General features: G+C 40.3%; 1 protein-coding gene across 14 annotated transcripts in view; it reads left to right on the top strand.

Annotated features, from left to right (window-relative positions):
- LOC117265274 (uncharacterized) overlaps positions 1-19,824 on the top strand; it is a 67,967-nt gene that overhangs the window by 17,458 nt on the left and 30,685 nt on the right. Inside the window, exons 18-29 of one of the 14 annotated variants that reach the window (XM_078171470.1) lie at positions 247-529; positions 2,182-2,210; positions 2,609-2,864; positions 4,771-4,814; positions 4,978-5,051; positions 6,124-6,222; positions 7,204-7,418; positions 7,537-7,787; positions 7,940-8,068; positions 12,661-12,796; positions 12,950-12,982; positions 14,062-15,085. The exons of 5 other annotated variants lie outside the window; for them this stretch is intronic. In XM_078171470.1, coding sequence (XP_078027596.1) covers positions 247-529; positions 2,182-2,210; positions 2,609-2,864; positions 4,771-4,814; positions 4,978-5,051; positions 6,124-6,222; positions 7,204-7,418; positions 7,537-7,787; positions 7,940-8,068; positions 12,661-12,796; positions 12,950-12,982; positions 14,062-14,330 — 1,818 coding nt within the window. In that variant the 3' untranslated portion in view covers positions 14,331-15,085. Of the gene's footprint in view, positions 1-246; positions 530-2,181; positions 2,211-2,608; positions 2,865-4,770; positions 4,815-4,977; positions 5,052-6,123; positions 6,223-7,203; positions 7,419-7,536; positions 7,788-7,939; positions 8,069-11,373; positions 11,441-12,660; positions 12,797-12,949; positions 12,983-14,061; positions 15,086-19,824 lie in introns of those variants that run through there. 8 more of the 14 variants (XM_078171474.1, XM_078171479.1, XM_078171469.1 and 5 more) reach the window with 8 other exon arrangements.

The raw sequence follows: 19,824 nt of genomic DNA, 5'->3' as shown, positions 1-19,824 counted from the left end.
ACATGTGATCAGGTGGATCATTACTAGTTATGGTAGCACAGTGACAGAGAGAGTTAGAGACAGTCAATTAAACAAAATTACTGATAACCAGTTCATAAATGAATAATTTGGTGTATCATTGTGCCTTATTGTGATTTTTAGTTGTTACAATACTCTCTTGACTTAAAACCTTTTAGATAAATTAGTGCATCATCACTACAGTGGAGATATGACAAAAATGTCCTCTGACTACTTTGTATCCATCAGGAAGTCACCATGACGCCACTAATGGAGAAGCTTTTAGAAACACTGGAAGATTTAAGACCGTGGGAGCTCAAGAAATTCAAGCATGTCTTGTACACTAAAATGGAGAAAGATCTCCCAAAAATCCCACGACACCAAATGGAGACAGCAGACAGATTTGGAATAGTGGAGCTCATGGTGAAGATCTACGGCCAACAGTCTGTGGAGGTGACCTGCAAAGTTTTGAGGAAGATGAATAGGACTGATCTGGCAGAGATGCTGTCAGGAACCAGCTCAGGACTCAAAGGTAAGATGAAGAAGACAGAAACTGAAATATTACACAATCATACTGTATGTTTCAAAAATATCTAATAGATTTCCAAATTCATAGTAACAAGGAAAATCTGCTTGGGCTCAAATTGTAATGTGAAATATGAAAAAATTAGGGAGCAGACAGCGATGCAACAACAGCACATTCATCACTTTTCATTACATTACTGAGGACGATCAGCCATAACTACCTCCCAGGGAAATTGATGCTTGGTGCTTACACTAATGCCTAATGCAGCAGCTGAAACTGTGCAATGTCACCTCAACAGTGGCACTCTGTACCTCTCCAACATGACCCTTTTTAAAAGATACACACTCCAGCTGCCACTGAAATCAATCCACCTCGGCCACAGGCAGGAGAAGTTAGGTTCATGTTTGAGCTGAGAAATTCATCTGTGCAGAGTGGCAGGGCGATGAAGAAGTGACCCACATGGAGGAAGCGATGCACAGCAACAAGGGAGCTGGACAACTTGGGAGGCAGTCACCAACAGGACTTTAACTTGAGACAATATGTTTAGGATTCCATAAGCAAGATTGAGCTCACTCATCAGGTCTACATACAGTAGCTTCCCAAGTCCCAGAAATGTGACTTGCCATCTTTGCGACGCCCAAAAACCAAGCTTGAAACATATTCACTCCACTGACCCAGGGCCAGTACAGCTGATGCTACGATCAGGTCCTGCAAAAGTTGGCAGAGGTCTGATAAGCACACAGAATAGAATTAAATAAGGCCAGCACCTCAACATCACAACTACAAATCCATTTCATCAGTCAATGAGGTGGAACACAGAACATTACACAGAAAGAATGGTCCATCCTGTCAACTAGATGTGGATAAATCTTGAGGGTCGAGCTGGATGAACGGCCGAAATTCCCAAGATCACTACAACTCCATATGGCCAGACGTGGTCCTCTGGTCTACCTCTCTCAGGACCGTAATCATGGCCAAGGTCAGCGTTCAGTGGGAGGAGGAAATGGCAGCAGTACTTTAGAGGAAGTAGGAGAAGTTGGCTGCAGCATGCATTAATCTACCCTGTGGAAATGGATGGCAGAGGCTTTACTAGAAAACCCATCCAACACTTTCTGAAGGCTCTTGGAATCACTGGGTCCAAGCAGAAGGAGGCTCTGAGACAACTAACTGAGGAGGCAGAACAAGGTAATCCCTGGCTTTGGCTCAAAGGAAAAGACATAGAGTGGGGAAAACAAGGATCCTAAGGTCAGCTGCAGGAGAGCAGTAATGAGACATCCCAACCACTGCTCAGCCACCTCGAGATGTTCTGAGATAAAAGGCACAAAACATCAGTGAAGGGAGGTTCCCAGCTAACGCAGGCCTGATGGCAAAGGTGGAGATGCAACATGCAGTAACACTTAGCAGGTTGTTAATACCTGTACTCCAATCCAAAGGTGTTTCTTGCAGGACTTTTGTGTTGGAGTCTTTTAGATTTCATGGGTGTTAATGATATGGTGTCAAAAGTCTCTCACTCTCTTTCTTTGTGATTGCAGATTTGACTTGTATTTTATAAGGAGTTATTCATATTATATTGTATTCAAAAACGAAATTTGACTAAAGTTGTTTATAATCTCACTTTGAATCAATAACAAGTTATTTTCTGTTTTCTTTCTCCTCAGAGAAACATCAGTCTAAACCGCTCCAGAAGGTGAGTAATGTCACATTAGACACACTTTACAGAACACAGCTTTCATTTAATCTTTACAGCTGGAAAATGATCCTCATCATGACAGTAAAAAGGTGGAAAATGTTTAAACCAGAAACATCACATCTGCTGTAAAAGCGATGAGAACATGATATCAGGTGGATCATTCCTGATTTTGGGAGCACAGTGACAGAGAGTTAGAGACGTGTTTATTAAATTAGATTAGTCATGTTACAGAAATCTACACATGTAGAACCAAATGTATCATTGTGCCTGATGTGGTTATTATTAGTTGTTATAATATCTTATTACTTAAATGTTTACATTAATGCAAATAAATTGTTTCATCACTACAGTGGAAATATTACATAAATGTCCTCTGTCTACTTTGAATCCATCAGGTGGTGACCAGGACACCACTTATGGAGAAGCTTTTGGAAATACTCAAAGATTTAAGTTATGGGGAGCTCGAGCAATTCAAACATGTCCTACAGCGCACTACAATGAAGAAAGACCTCCCAAAAATCTCAAGTCAGAGAATGGAGATGGCAGAGATCTATGGCGATCAGTCTGTGGAGGTGACCAGGGAGGTTTTAATGGAGATTAACAGGACTGATCTGGCAGAGAGGTTGTCAGAAATCAGCTCAGGATCCAAAGGTAAGATGTGGGGGAAAAACAAACTTTGGTATGCAGAGCGGTCTGTATTCTTTAACTTAAATGCTACTTTTAAAAAAAAATCCAAATTACATGTGGACAGTCAGGCAACCATTTGAATATGTGGGTTTGTTTTGAATGTTATATCATCTTTGATTTCTACACACTACAGCCAACAATCAGTATTTTGACCGTGCTGCTGGCTCAATGTCAGTGTTGTCTGTTGGTTGCTCCACCACTTTGGTTCACATTGAAATATCGCAACTATTTAATGGATTGCCAGTATATCTTGTACAGTCATTGATGGTCCCCAGTGGGTGAACCTTACTGTCTTTGATGATCTCCTGAACTTTCCTCTAGCATCGTCAACAGTTTACCATGGGCTTTCCTAGTGTAGTGGTTAGAGCACTCGTGCAGCAATGCAAAGTCCAGTTCTCAGTTATTGTTATAGTGTGGTAAACAGAGTGTTATGAGTTCGGGTGGACAGATGGGGTGGGATTGTCCGTTCAGCAGCCTGACTGCTTGGGGGTAGAGGCTGTGGGCCAGTCTGGTGGTTCTGGCGCAGATAGATCTGAATCTTCTCCCAGAGGGCAGTAGTTGGAATAGGTGGTGTGCTGGATGTGACCGTTCCTGGAGGATGTTGTGCACTCGGCGCAGGCAGCGGGAGGTGAAGACAGTGGCAATCTCTGGGAGGCTAGTCCCAATGATTTTCCCCGCTGATTTCACCAGGATAAGCACCAACTCTGGAGTCTGTGTCAAGTGCTCATCATGCATGTGTTAAGCCCATTGTAGACAGAAAAAAAGAAAAGAAAGAAAATAGCATGCCAGCATTGTTCAACACAACCAAAGAAATGTAGAAAAAAAGGGGGGGGAAAAAGGAAAATACCAAATAATCTATGATGTTTATTAGAATGATTTAGTTGTTTGTAAAAAGTTCCTGTTACAGAATCAATAACTTTTACAATTTTTAATTTCCTCTTTGGTTTTTAGAAGCATTACAATTTAGGACAGGGTACTGACTATCAGTGTATTTCCATGCTCTTATAATCAGGTTACAGTCGACTCTTTAGTAAGCTGATACCTTAAACTTTACATCAAGCAGAAACCTTGTTTCCATAATTGGGGTAGGGTATGAGAGAAATTTAGTATCTCCTAGATACATTTCTGCAGATACGATGCAGAATGTTCTGCCATGTATACATGTAACAAGTTTTTAAACAAATCTCAGAAGCATGCATGTTAATGACAATAGAAGGGAAGGTAACAGCTGAGCGGCTGGATGAAAAGAAAAATTATAACATGGAGTGATTTGAAATAACTCTGTCCAAGCCGTCTCACTGAAACTGAAACAAGAAGTAGCCTCTAGTAGTCTAATTAGGTTTGTTCCACTATCGAGTGTTTGATAGTCAAATTCAGACACATTCATGCTGTGAGGCTGTCAGTCTGGAGCATCTTGATGGCCAGATGGTTACAGCATGCAACATAACCACAACATCCACAGTTTGATTCCAGCTGTTGGACTTTTATGTCCTGTCATCCCCTCTCTCACTGTCCCAGATTTGTCCAATAAAGGCAAAAAATGCAAAGAAAATTATCTAAATAATAATAAAGAAAGCCATCATTCCAAAATAATGTTGGAGGAGGGGAGAAATCTGATGATTACTGACCTGCTGCATGTATACACAGTTTAACAGTAACCTGGTTACCACAGCGCATGTAAACACACTGAATATAGCATGACCACAACATCAACACCCATTACTGTACACTTTACATTACAATCCTAACCTACTGTTACATATTGCTCTCATGTTTGAGCAGCACTATCTAGCATATGATGCAAAACACATGCAATGTTATGTGATTTAATGTATCAACATATATTTTTGATCCTCTGTGTCTTTACAAGGGCCTTCAAGAAGCTTGGAGCTTGAGGGTTGTGGAAGCATTATGGTAATTCCTTACATCCATTCATTTGTTTAGTTTAGTTTATTATGATCCCCATTAGCTACTGCATTTCAGCAGCTATTCCTCTGTTGAGTTTATTTGTTATCAGTTGATGTGAAGTTACTAAAACTCATCTTCACGTCTTTGTAAAAATGACTGTCCTCTGCAGCAGGACTCCAGTGACTGGACTAAAGTTGAACCTGAAGTGAACAGTACAGATGCAAACAAGGCTTCAACTTACAGGTAAATATAAGATCCTAAATGTTCCATCACAGCTAAGCATCAACGTTTGGGGCTGAAAAATGAAGCTTACAGCGAAACAATGTCAGAAACCAGACTAGCCCATATTTTGGGATTATCCAGTAGGGGTGGGAATCACCAGAAGATCCATGATATGATATTATCATGTAACTTAAGTCACCATACAATATTAATGCCATATTAAGTATGTTGCCATATGCTGAGTGTTGTGATAAAATATATCGTGATTTATAAATTATGTCCCCAAAAACAAAGTTTGTCAACATCCGTTTTATCTAATAAGAAAAAGTTTTCAGTCTGTTCATCTCACTTCAGCCATTTTTTTTTTGCAGCAAAATGTATCTAGTGGACTGAAAAAACAATGATCATATTATTCTAGTAGACTACCAAAAGCTGATTTATATTTTAAAATTAATAATACATATTATAAAAAAAAACTGATACTGTGTGATGATACAACATTGCCACACAAAAATATCACGATACTCTGCTGTATGGATTTACCCCCACTCCTATTATCCAGTATAGCAAGCTGATATCCAAACCAAGACTTCCTCTGTGTGCCCGTCATTTCAACTAATCTCTATATCTGCATATGAATGCAGATCATTTTTAAAAGGATAATACAAAGCTAACTTGTTGTCAGGAGATAGCTGATTGGATCAGAGATTACATTTCAGCCAGTGCGTTTCACCACTCCCCACAAACTGTTAACCATTGTTGTGGGTAACATGTTACAAAAGTAATGCATTACAAAAGTAATGTGTTGCAGTACTATATTACATTTTTGCAGTAACAAAGTAATACAACACGTCACCAACAGGATTTCAGGTAATATCATTACATTTACATTATCAGGTAATGTGTCACCATCCAAAATAAACTGTCCATTGTTTTCTTTTTTCATACTGATCCACATAGCTCCACTTTCACCAGTGCACCACCACAAAAAGTATCCCCCGAAGGTTATTGTGTTTTGTCATGTCTTACAGACTACATTATAGAAGGGTTCAATGACTGGCACATCTGGGTTGTTCTCCTTCTGTGTCCTAAGGCTGCTTGAAAGCAGCGCGGATGAGGAACTGGCCATCGGTTTGTTTTTTCCTCATCCAGGTGATCGACACATCCGGGTGATGCCATCCAATGTGCATAAGTATGTTCGATGTTTTTCCATTCACATCCTCTACAATGGTGGAGCTACGACTGCACACCATCCTGTTCTTGTGCATAACTCTCTCTCCAGTGCTGTTGTAGCTGACCAGCACACCAGAAACCAGCAAGCGGGTCCCCCGGTTCCAATGTATTAATTTGTGTCCATCATAGTGACTTATTCACACGTCACTCCATTTGTTGTGTTGATTTCAGTGTGTGTTTATTGTGTTACATATGATAAACCCACAAACACTGATCCCTACACACGCAGAATTTGTTTATAGAGATTAACACAGATGTGCCAAAAACTGCAGGTCCTCAAATGGCCACTTGAGACTGGCTCCAAAGGGGAGTTCATCCTCATAGACCCCCATGTTAAAATGCCCAACTTATTAGCAGAAATAAACATGTTTACAGCCTGGTACAAAAATGTTTTGATGAGTTTTTAAACAACACGGCCCTTTAAAAAAATGTATGGTTTATAATTAAGGCATGATTAAGGGCGAGGCTGCTGTGAGTGACAGGCTGCCTGTGGATAGTGTCCTCAGGCTCTCATTCTGATCCACCTCTTGTTATTCCACAGTTCCATCCTCTCATCCAAATTCAGTCACTTGTGGTGCCAAAAATCCTGGAGGGATGGCCAAAATTTCAAATTCAAGAATTCAGAATAGTCCACACAGCAATGAGTAACATCACGGTGGCTATATACATTATCTTTACAGTCTATGGTCACAGAGAACTGGAACTAAAGCAAACCCTCAAGCTTGGTTCTTAGGATGTTTTCACAGAAGGGAATCTGAAATCTTTCTCTGTGCTGTTACCGGTTATACTAATGCAGTATAACAAATATAGTGGCAATAGAGTTAACACCAAATAAACTGAAGGCTAATATGTTTAGAATTTTACATTTATTCCTTTGTGACCCTAATACAGGATTTTTGTGCATAGACACAAACTCGTTTTCTTTTCATTCACATTTTAGCCTACAGTCTGGAGCAGGAAACTTTGAATGCAGTGTCTCTGGTATGCGCTGGGTCTGTAAGGAAAAGGTCAGCTTTAAGTACCAGTTTTACTCTTGGGAAGGACCTATGGAAAGGATAGAAAGCATGAAGTACATGCCTGCAGGTCCCCTGATGGACATCACAGTCACTGCTGGGAAGTTAGATGTAGTGTACCTGCCACACTGGATTGCCATAGGTAAGTGGACATGTAGAAAATAATAAAATAAAATGCTAACTTTTTTATTTATTTCTGACAGCATGTTTACAAAAACTGATGCAATCCTTTTCACTTACTGTGCTTTTGTTTTGTGCAGATGACAATCCAACAATATTAGACAAGTTTGCAGTCCTACACATAGATGACTGTGGAGATGCTGTGGAAAAAGTGTCTGAGGTCACATCGTCCCATGTCAAGCTGTCTGAACCAGTTTTCTCTCCAAGAGCGGTCCTGATGAAAGTCGGTGTACCTGTGAAAATACACTGTAATGTGCTGATATACAAGACCAACACAGCATTCCTCACTCTCCATGTTTATCTGATCCCATGTGATCCGGGTCTACAAGAGGTTATTTCATAACTTACTGTCATCAATACGAATTATAAAAAGACACAGAATGGCACAGTCAATAACTTGATTAACAAACAATACTGATCACAATGTTTTCTGCATCAACCTTGTAGTAACGTTGTGTTGAGAGGCTTTTTGTGTTTTTACAGGAAATGGACAAGAGGGAATTATCCTATGGATACAAAATTATCCGAAAGCCACATCCAGAGAGGTCCCTGAAAATGCAAGATCGTTTCATCCTAACAGCAGATTTGGACGGTGCAGACATTTATCCTAAAGTATGTTTTAAACCGTTTGAAAATAACCACTCTATTTTTGTGTTGTTGTTTTGTTTTTTGTTTTTTTGTTTTTTAAAGAATTCATTATAACATGTTCCAACTTTATTACAAGTTTTGATTCTGGTCTCTGGTCTCTGGTCACATCAACATGTCCTAAAACATTTTAAAAAAGGTTTGTAAAAACCACTCTCTTATTACTCATAAACAAACTGTGTGACACTATTCACAAGTTGTGTTTTCCAGAAAGCAATTAAGTCTTAAAAGCTTTTTATATACAAAGATTGTGCTTTTTGGCCGCTACAAAGTTCCTTCTTTATGCCACCTTAGCATTTTTACACAGAACTTAATGGCAACGGCATCATGCCACTCTAGTGTGTAGATTTCAGATAGCATGCAGGCATTGTGCAAGCAAAAGAGGCATGACAAGCATGGCATGAAGTGATCGGTAGGGTACTGAAAATCTCCACTTCAGTACTTTAAAAAAAGAAATTGAAAATACATATTTGAAAAATCCACAATGCTTTAGTTCAGGCAGGGAGTCAGCCAGGTGGGCTTCCTGGTTTGCATTTAAGGTGTTCCTTGTGTGCTCTCCTCCTACACTAGATGGAATTAAGAACAGACTTGTTTTGATGAAGGTAAAAATGGCAAATGTAGTGAATTAAAAGAAAAACTTCTATACTCGTGTGTGTTACTTGTAACACGTAACTACCCAACCCTGGAGGTATGTAACGCATCAGCATCAACCTCTAGTGTGACACATGAGAAATGTATTGACATCATTTGCCGTACCTGTTATGTGTCTACTGCTTGGAGGGTAAGGAGCTCCTAGACCTAATTGTTTTCCCAGTTTACATACATTTTGGTCCACTTTTTTTCAGTTAGTTGCTAACTTCTAGCAGCTACTTTTTAAATCTCCCACGCACTTAACACCGTGTCAAAACGTCACACTCATCCTGCCCATGATCCCATCCTGCTGTCTGTCCCATTTATACAGACCTCATTTTGGCTCTGTTGCTATCTCTGATGCCACCTTAGAGGCGAGACAACTCTGTCCCCCCATTCTGTGATGAGACCTTTTAAACAGAATCGCGAGACAGCACAACAGTGTAAAAGGGGCGAAAGAGAGCTCAAGATCTGTCCAACCTCAAGGATATCTACTGTTCCACTCACCTCCATTTCACAATTCATTTCCAAAATGTCTTTTTAATCAATGTTTCTTACACTGTAACAATAACAAAAGTGTTTTTCTCAATGTTCAACATGTGGCTTTATTTTCCCATGTGTTATTGACATAGATGCACTGCCAAAGCCTCATCGTAGCTGAGGTTCTTAAAGGATAGGTTTACATATTTTCGAGTATAGCTTGAAACAATACTAACACACTCAGATGTAATTGTTCCTCCTGTCCATCCATACTGGATACAGAGAGATCCTTCCTTAGCTAATTTAAATGTAAGTGATGGGGGAAATAATCCATGGTTTTCTTTCAGTGCAAAAAATTTGCAAAAGTTCAGCCAAAGTGACAGTCTGTTTAGTACTAGAATCCGTCTATCTGTTGCTATCCCTCCACTGAGCTCAGCAAGGAAACACTGTCTGCAGAAATACAGTGGTGGAAAAAAGTTTTCGGACACCCTTAAAATTTTACACAATCTCAAATATTATCATGAAATATTTGTGGAAAAATCTTTTTTGTGTTTCAAAAGGTGTGGCTGCATTAGACAGATACAAACAAATACAAATTATATTTTTTTGTTTATTGTTTACAAGAAAAACTAACAAAACTAAATTCTTGACAGTTTCAATATGTCAGTTCTCAACATTGTCGGTATCAAAGTCAACAAATAACAGAGAATGTGTTCAAAACTGAACAAAAAATAAATAAACCATCACATCATCAAATTAATATTTAGTAGTCCTGCCATTGGCACGTAGTAGAGCTCTAATCCTGGCTGGTATGTTCCCCACGAGCCTTTCACACTGTTGAGGGGTAATCTTCTAATCATTCTTCTTGAATTACTGCTTTTAATTCTTCTAAATTCTTTGGTTTATGCTTTGAAACAGACCTTTTGATAATCCACCACAGATTTTCAATGGGGCTCATGTCCGGGGATTGAGCTGGCCACTCTAAGACCTGGATACTGTGCTCCTGCAGCCAAGTTCTACTGGCCTTGGATGTGTGGCAAGGGGCATTATCTTGTTGAAACATCCAGTTTTTACCTCGACGGAACAGTGCACGCGCAGAAGGGAGCATGTGGGTTTCGAGAATGGTACAATACTTGGTAGAGTTCAATGTGCTATCACAGACAGTGAGAAGACCAACACCAGCAGCACTCATGCATCCCCAAACCATGATACTGCCTCCACCATGCTTGACAGTAGGTACTGTACATGCTGGAGATAATGCTTCGCCTGGCCTTCTGCGTACCCTCACATTAGTAGGAGGAAGATAAAGCTGGAAACTGGACTCATCTGACCACAAAATCTTCTTCCAATTCCTGGCTGTCCAGTTCTTGTGTGCCTGGGCCCAACGACGCCAGGCTAACCTCTGTCTCTCATTGATCAGGGGCTTCTTGATAGCCTTGTAGGACCTTAAGCCATGATCTAAAAGTCGGCCACGTACAGTGCGGGTGGAACACTGGACACCAGTTTGGTTTGACCACTGCTGCTGAAGCTCCTGTGATGTCATTCGGCGGTTTTGCCTGCACATGCGGATCAGGATGCGGTCATTTCTTGCTGAAGAAACCCTTGGACGCACAGATCTTGGTTTGTCTTCCAAGCTGTTGGTTCATGTGTATTTCTGCAGAGTGTATCCAACTGCTGAAAGACTGCATCTGCACTTCCTGGCTATCTGGTGGCAGCTGTACCCTTCCTGGCTGAGAATCTTTATCTTCAGGCGTGTTTCCTGCGTTAGGTTCCTTGTTTTAGCCATTTTTGTGTCTGAAGAACTTTCAAATGTGCTGGCTTTATGTAGACACGAAGCTTGGCAACAAAAATTGTGTCTTTTAATAAAAAGAACGACCTTCATCACTGGTCCCAAAATGACCCAATACTCAAAATTTCTTATGTATTTTTATGGAACCAATCAATTTTAAGTTTTTAATGGCTTTTTTAGGATTTATTTAGTATTTTGGCTGTGACTATACTAAAAGAAATTGCACTTGAAGACTTAAGAGTGATTCTTAATGCAATATTTCACAAATGCATGGGGTGTCCGAAAACTTTTTTCCACCACTGTATAACTGATTTTTAAAACATTTTTCATCTCATGCATGATGTTTTTCCCGCACTAATTTTTCTCATGCCAGACCCTGCCATTCCTCAGCTGACCGGCAGTAGCCCTCACCCTGTCCAGCCTTTCCCCTGTCACCTGAGGTCAGTTTTACAGATTTTAGATTCAAAAGTTCCGGCATCACTGCTGATAATGCACCAATCCGCCTGTCGATCTCATGCTGTTTTACCCACTTATGAACAAGACCCTGAGACATTTTATCCCCTTCACTTGGGGCAGCAACTCAGTCCAAAACCAGACAGAACAATCCACTGTTTCAGGCAGAGAACCATGCTGACGCTCATCCCAACCGGAACTGAGGGGTTTGACACATTTGCTCGGTTAGCCATGTTTTTAAGTTTGAAATAAGTCTTAATTTAACCAGTATTCATGGCAAAAAAAGTTCTTCTTTATTTTAAATGTCTATCTGAAATCTTACTATTAGATAGATCTAAACCATTGCCACAGTCTGTCTTTGAGAAACCGGTTCTTGTTTCTCTCCTGTCCTCACACCCACCCCTCAACTTCCAGTCAGCCTCTCAGTGCATGTACAGTACATACAAGCTCACATTCCCTTTTGATACATCGTCTATAGTGTTCTCACCTTAGCCTTCCAGCTCTTTACACTGCCTGCCTGTTTTTGCCCCAGCCTGTATCCAGTTTGTGTCTTTTACCTAATCTCTTTAGATACGTTTCCTCACTGCCTTTTCACCTCACCTGCCTTTGAGTCCTTACCATCATAAGAGAACTGTCACAAAAAAGACTAACTTTGAAGAGATACCCACTTGATTTGTGTACCTATTATATTATAATAGGTATATTAGCTTCAGCTGAACTTCACAATGCATTTTTACACAGAACGAGGAGTGTGGAATTTCTCTTCAATCACTTGCATTGAAATGACTTTTGTGAAAGATTTCTTTGTGGCCAGTATGGACAGAAAAAACTATTGCAAAGACTAATAACACTTACAATATACATATGGGCATGTGCAAGTATTGTTTTAAGACATGCTTGATTTGTTCCTGTAATAGCAATATTCATACCACAAAATATGATTTGATTTACAAATTGTGGTACAAACCTGTTGTTTCTCTAAAAACCTTTTTTCAAAAAGGAAATTAGAGATTTTTATTCATACATTTACTTATAACAGCATTCTACAAGTAATTGGCAAGATACATCAGATATTTTTTTTGTTCCTGACTGTACATGTCTTTGATTTAAATCACAATACCACCTCAGTCTAAAACCTATGAAGTGTCACAGTTGGAATTTTCTGGCGCTTAAAGTCTAAGCCCCACTCCCCCTTTATTTGTTACAGACACTAAAGCTCAGATATAAAAGCAGAAACCCAAACTTCTTTGAAGTGTTCATTGAAAATCCAGACAAAGTCTTCATGCTCCAGCTTGAACAAGAAAATGATCATCAACCAGTGTGGACCTGTGCAATTAGAAAAGGTCAGTTTTAAATAATACCACAAGAATTTAAATACACTGAGTACCATTTGAATTTTATTGAATATCATTATTGAAGCAGACATCTATTGTTGGATAAAAGGCAGTAAATCAGCTCCATATTCATATTTCCTTATCTCTGCATTATTTTTACAGATGACTACCAAAGCAGCACTGGTCCTTTACCAGGTAAAATATTTCAAATGATTTGTATTTAGAAGAGTTGCTCTTTAGATTTTACTGTTTCGTCTGTCTGTCTGTTGTGCTGTGATGTGTTCACAGTGAAAACTAAGTGAATTTTTGCATTGCACATTTTCACATTGCGTTGCATCAAAGTCAGAAGAAGTGTTTATTTAAAATACAGTTTATCAGTTTGAACATTTATCATCTTGTCTCTGTTATGTATTCAATTGAATTTAGGTCACAAAAGATTCACAAATGATTGCATCCTGTTTTCATTACATTTTACAGAGTGTACCAACTTTTTCAGTTGTATTTTTCATATTGTCCACGGCAGCACATTACTGCTTCACTCCTCCCACTGTTTTTCCAATGACCAACTTAAATTACTCAAAGCATTTTGCTAATAATCAACTCAACAAAATCGCTAACAGTACTCACAAATGCATATTCTCAGAATACAGTACTGACGGTGAGTTGCAGACAGCAACAATGAGTTTAACCTTCATTTCTGATGCTTGGTAATGTCAGGAGAATCTGTCAGGATAGGCTTGTGTGTCACGCAAATTCTTGCGCAAATGTAAAATTTTCAACTGGCTCAAATAGTGCCATCTGATTCACAGTAACTTGGTTACTTAAGTGCATATAAACAAGCTGAATGATCCCCACTGCATTTCCAATATCTGAACATTGTTGTGGCAAATTATAAAAGGAGCCATAATCCCTGAATTCATTACACAGCAACAATATTAATCAAGTTTAAGCCTTTTCTGCCTCTTGATTTCTTACCTGACTGTGACAAAACAACATCCTGCCAAGCATGAACTTGTTTATGTTACCTGAGCAATAAAATATTTATACTCCTCAAAAGGAGTTTGAATTTGCGCGACCAAAACTATAACTTGAAATCAAACCAATAAAATTGTGAATGTTAGGCTGTTCAACAGCAACAATTCATTTAAGCTCTACAGGTGTTTGCAGTATTCAAAAGGTTTGAGTGTCACTTTGCAATTAACCCTCTCTTTTTTTTAAATTGTAAAGGAACTTATGTCACCAGATACTACCTAAACAGATTTTTCTGCCCTCAGGGGAGCACTTTGTGGATAAACACCAGTGTGCTCTGATTGAGAGAGTGAGCAATATAAAACCAATCTTGGATAATCTCCTGAGTGAAAAGGTAATCCAACAAGAAGATTATGATACAATCAGTGCCATCCCAACCACTCAGGAGAAGATGAGGAAACTCTATAGCGGTGCCCTGAAAGCTGCAGGACATGACGGCAAAGACATCTTCTACAAAATCCTTGAGGAGAAGGAGACGTATCTTGTTGCTGATCTCAAGAGGAAGGCGTCATAAATACTGTGATCAGGGTAAATTTGCTCTTGTGACCAAACACACTGGCTAACTGAGCAAAATAGAACAAAACCATTTTATAGCCTGCATTTGTAAAAAATATTCATCCTGGTGCCATATCCATCTAATCCTCTCTTTTTTTCTTTAGCATGTTTTTTTTTTCATTCTTTGATAATATAAAATGAATCCAATATGGCTGCTCAAATACTGTATATTATGTTGGAAAAAGACATATATTTTTGATATTTTAAAATAATTTTATGTATATTTTTTAAATGTAAATGTACACTCAGGTTTTAACTCTGCACTCATCTACGCCACTATGGTCTGCACACAGAACACAAACAGTTATATTGTGTTACATTCCTGCCGTCAGACTGTGGAGCTGACCCTTTTATATCTCTTATTTTGATTCTACACAAATATAATACCTTGTTTACAATCACGACTCATGGTGGATGTGATCCATACAAAATTAAGAAAAGTGATTTTCTAACAATTTGACCAATTTGCCCGGCGTGGACACAGTCTGTCAGACCTCTTAATGTTGCTCATGTTACTCTGTGAGCCGATGAAAGCATCCAAGTGTTGGTAGACTTTGCCTCCAGCTGCTCTCCATCTGGACAGCGCACCAATGTATTACGACATATGCAAAGACACTATCGTGACTGTGCACTTTCTAAAAACATGTTTACAGATTGTCTATTTGTCTGGCATTTGTTGCTTTTCAATAAATAAAATGTCTTGATATGACTTTATTCTTATCTCATGTAATTTATTGCTCACTATACTCACAGTCTTAATTTATATCAGCCAATATAGAAACAGTTTTAACCAATGTGCTTAAACCTGCAATAACCCGGGATGGGGTGGGGGGGGCCTTCTGTGCGAGTTTGCATGTTTTCTCCAGGTACTCCAGCTTCCTCCCACAGTCCAAAGATATGCAGGTTAATTGGTGACTGTAAATTGCCTGTAGGTGTGAATGTGAGTGTGAATGGTTGTCTGTCTCTATGTGTCAGCCTTGTGATAGTCTGGTGACCTGTCCAGGGTGTACCCTGCCTCTCGCCCAATGTCAGCTGGGATAGGCTCCCCCCGCAACCCCTAACAGGATAAGCAGTTACGGAAAATGAATGAATGAAATTATCATTCATTTGGAGTCGTGTTTGTGTCCACCTGATAAATGTGAGTCAAATATTAACTCAGTTAAGCTGCTTTTGGTCTCTACCAGCTGCTGAGGGAAATATCTGTCCCTTTAGCTGCTTAACGCTCCACTATGTGCAACAGCTTGTCCCTAACTGTCATTCTGCTGATTGCTGCTGAGCAGGTAGTGAACTGTGAGTTTTTAGAGGAAAACACGTCATTAGAGCAAAGACAGTAAAGCAAAACAGTAAAATTGTGGGCTGGACAGCCAAACAATGAGCTGAAGCTCACTGTAAAGCTCTGTAAAGATAAAGAGAGCTGCAGATTCAGGTCATAATTCTCTGTAGGTTCATTACTAACAGACACCTTATATTGTGCGTCCCTTATCTACAGCTAGGCCAACACCAAAGAAACACCATAAGAGAAGAAACTTGTAGGCCGAAAATATTTTTGAGCATTTTGGATTTTGTTATAATTAGACATGAACATTGAGAAAGAAATTCAATAAAACAATTTGGTGGGAAACATTTATCATTAAATTGCGGATGATTTTGTCCTGAGTTTATGATAGGAGCTGGAGTCTGGACATGACCCTGCAGCAGATTACTTTGTTGATGAGCTAACATTTATTTTATTTTAGTTTTATTTTAATGATAAAACTGACCTCTCCTGTGTTGGCTGTCAGTGGTAGGTTCTCGTGAATTTTGTGTGCCTAAACTCGAACTGCCTTTCGAAACATTTATTAAAACAACATATTTTTCAGTACTTTTAAGGAACACAAACTCTGCAATCCATCCACTGGTAGCTAACTACAAAGAGCCTCTACAATTAAAAAATGCTGAGTTTTTTTATGGTGTTTTAAAAAACATGAAGGTTAAGATCATACAGTTGTGTAGCAGTATCATAAGGGGTCCATGACAAAGCTGAAGCTAACAAGATAATGGTTTTACTGCCACAGATCTCAGTACATGCCCATCACCTGTGTGTTGTTGACACCCTGGATCTTCTTCTTCTTCTTCTTCTTCTTCTTGTCGTCGCGTGTCTCTGCAGTTGTGTTGTGTTACCGCCCTCTGTCGTCCGTCTGGCAGCACTGAGCCCAACCGCCGAGGAGACGGAGAGGAGGACACCACGGGAAACGGCTCTCCAACGGGCGGAACTCGGGAGACACTTCGACCCCAAGTCCTGTCAACTCAACCAGACATGATTTACCGCTGTCATAACAACTGGACGGACTTTATCTCTGACAGCTGAAGCTACGAGCTGTTTTAAAACGGTTTGTAAAACTTACTTTAACTCTTACTTTCACTTTCATGGTTTTAACTTGAGCTCCATTAGTGTGTAAAAACGGTTAACTTAAAGCTAATGATACAATAACGAACACTTTTCTAACGTCAGTATGTGAACAACAGGTTGCTAGCTGAAGTTGCTAAAGTGCTTTGACAAGACAGTTTATTAAAACAGAAACTAGAATATAAGAAACAGCTGTTAAGAACCGGTTCCAACTGGTTCAATTCATCGACATCATTAGCCTTTATGCTTAACGATTCCCTTATCGATTCTTTTCATTACGCCGAATCTATGCTCGTCAGTCAGCATCACGTTCAACAACAAAGAAGACGTAATGGCGGAGAGACAGAAGCGGTCAAAGCCGTGGCTTCACTTCACGCTGTTGTTAGCCTCCCTGGAGCTGCTAGCCCACTGTGGAGCCTCGCGCATCCACGCTCCAGGTACACGGCGGCAGGACGCTGTTGTTGTTACGGCCGGGTTCCACCGGCTGCAAACGTAAACATCACATCAGCGTAGCGTCGTGGCGTATTCATTTGGGCTCCACTGACTGCGTACAGAAGCGACACGTAGAGAAGCCAGCGGGGTTGTTTACCGTTTGCTGAGCCATGAAATGTTAAAGCATTTTTCACCTAAGTTATTACATATATTTGAGTTATCTACAAGTTTACTGTACTGTTTGTCATCTACTCGCTTTCAAATGTCCGCCACGGACATTTACACAGTGTCACGGATAAACATGGGTAAATGCATGAAAAAAAATCATCACATATCACCTCTGATAATGGTTTATTCATTTAAAAACACGTGCTCATTTAGCACACTATTTCATGTAGTTTTTTCGCGTAGGGGAGTGTTGCGCGACAAAAATAGAAGAGCCGCGTAAAATAGAGAGTTGTCGCGAGACAGACGGGGGTTGCCGCTGCCCCCTGGTGGAGCCACTGTAATTGATTAACCGGGGGGGGGGGGGGGGTCTGCTACGGGACTCGTGCTGCAGACGTGTTGGAGCCAATGGCGATTTTGAGGGGTGGCCTGGGGTGGCCAGGGCCACCCCTGAAAACTCATTGGCCACCCCTGTGGCCACCCCAGATCTGACAGGTAGTTGGTCAAGTCCGTCAACAAAAGAAACAAGAGAAATGCTGCCAATCAATGATGACAGGTAATCAGCTGATTTAGTGCCAGTTTTACATTTTTAACTAACACAGTAATGGTCGTACTGAGGTTGTAAGAGCTGATTTCTGCTCAGCGGACGTTTGGCCAATGGCCATGCAGGTCTGATAAGTGAGCCATCAGCCATGAGATGAGCACGCCGCATCTGCTGCTGCTGCTGCTGCTGCTGCTGCTAATGAAACAGGAGGACGGTCACAGTGACAACGTCAACTGCAGAACTGCTGCATAAAAACGGCACGCTGAATCAAAGCCAACGTTTCAATTGATGCCTTCATCAGGGCCCTGGACATGAATACTGTCTGGGTTGAAAACCACTTTTTGCACATTTTCATATGGTGCCATAGCATTGTTTCGACCTCTCATTGTTCCGACCTCTCATTAGTCCGACGTCCCGTTGTTCCGATATGTGATTATTACTGTATTTGTGTACCATAGAGGATCAGCAACGCAACAAAAGCAGGCTACTGATCGAGATACAAGTGTCATAGAGAGGAGAGAATGAAACACCATAACCTCCTGTTATTAACTCTGGGGTCCGGGTTGTGTGGGGAGCTCTCCGTGGTGCTCAATGGCTCCTGGCGGGCGTATTTCTGCCTTGATGGTGCGCCGCAAAGGGCTCTGGGTCAGCTGGGAAAGGCTTGAGGCGAAGCAGGCTCACGGCTTATGTGTTTGCCACTTTCTTTTTCATTTTAACCCACACCATGATCTTCTCCTGACCCTAACCAAGTGGTTTTTGTGCCTAAACCTAACCAGTCCTTAACCACATGGCATCATGATGATTTCGGAACAACGGGACTTCAGAACAATGGGTTTAATATGGTCGGAACAATGGGATGTTGGAAAAATGGGCAGACCCCTTTTCGTACATCATAAGGCATCCTATATAATGACATTATTCAGTCATCAGGCCTTCACCTGTGTCACCTGTATTGTTACCTATGTTTGCTTTACTAATTTAGGCCCCATCTTGTGGTTAAATAAAAACACACCTGGCAAAGAAAAAACCAAAAAAATCAAATTCCAGTATCTCCAACAAATTATATCTAAGCTAAATAATACCATGAACTAAGCATGTAAAGAACAACAAATATTCCTTTTTTCCTTACAAGCTTATTTTATCTTTTGCTTACAGATAAACTTTTTAACAAGGCCTATCTTTAAGTATTAAGCTTTGATTTGAATTTTTTGGTTTGTTCTGTTGCCTGGATTGCTGTGTTTTTATGTAACCACAAGATGGCGCCTCAATTAGTAGAGCAAACACAGGTAACAATACAGGTGACACAGATGATGAGCTGATGACTGATTAATGTTATTCTATAGGATGAGTTAAGAGCAGTTGAATATTGCTACCCTAATCTAACTTGTGAAGAGATGAGGACTTTAATCCACTATAAGGAAATGGCTCTTAGAAAATTTGTACCCTATCCTGAACATAATTACTGATTAAAAATTGACATGTTAAAATAACCAGAGATTCCTGAGGACTGTGATAGGTGGAAATGGAAAAAAAAAAAAGACTATTTTTTTTTTCAAATATTTTTTTACCTGCATAGACACCTTTATTTGACAGTTACGAGACAGGAAATCACGGGAGAGAGAGGGGATGTGACATGCAGCAAAGATCCTCTGGCCAGGATTCGAACCGGGGTTGGCTGCGTACGTGGCATTATACTTCGCTATGCCATGGCCACCCCACACTAGCTTTGTGTCCCATCTTGGCCACCCCAGTAAAAATGTCCTGGATTCGCCACTGACTGGAGCTACTAGCCCACTGTGGAGCCTTGCGCATCCCCGCTCCAGGTAGACGGCGGCAGGACGCTGTTGTTGTTAGCCTCACTGGAGCTACTAGCCCGCTGTGGAGCCTCGCGCATCCCCGCTCCAGGTAGACCGCGGCAGGACGCTG

The sequence above is a fragment of the Epinephelus lanceolatus genome, chromosome 10 (genome assembly GCF_041903045.1).
Source record: "Epinephelus lanceolatus isolate andai-2023 chromosome 10, ASM4190304v1, whole genome shotgun sequence".
Lineage (NCBI taxonomy): Eukaryota > Metazoa > Chordata > Actinopteri > Perciformes > Serranidae > Epinephelus > Epinephelus lanceolatus.
This window is presented reverse-complemented; position numbering and strand designations above follow the sequence as displayed.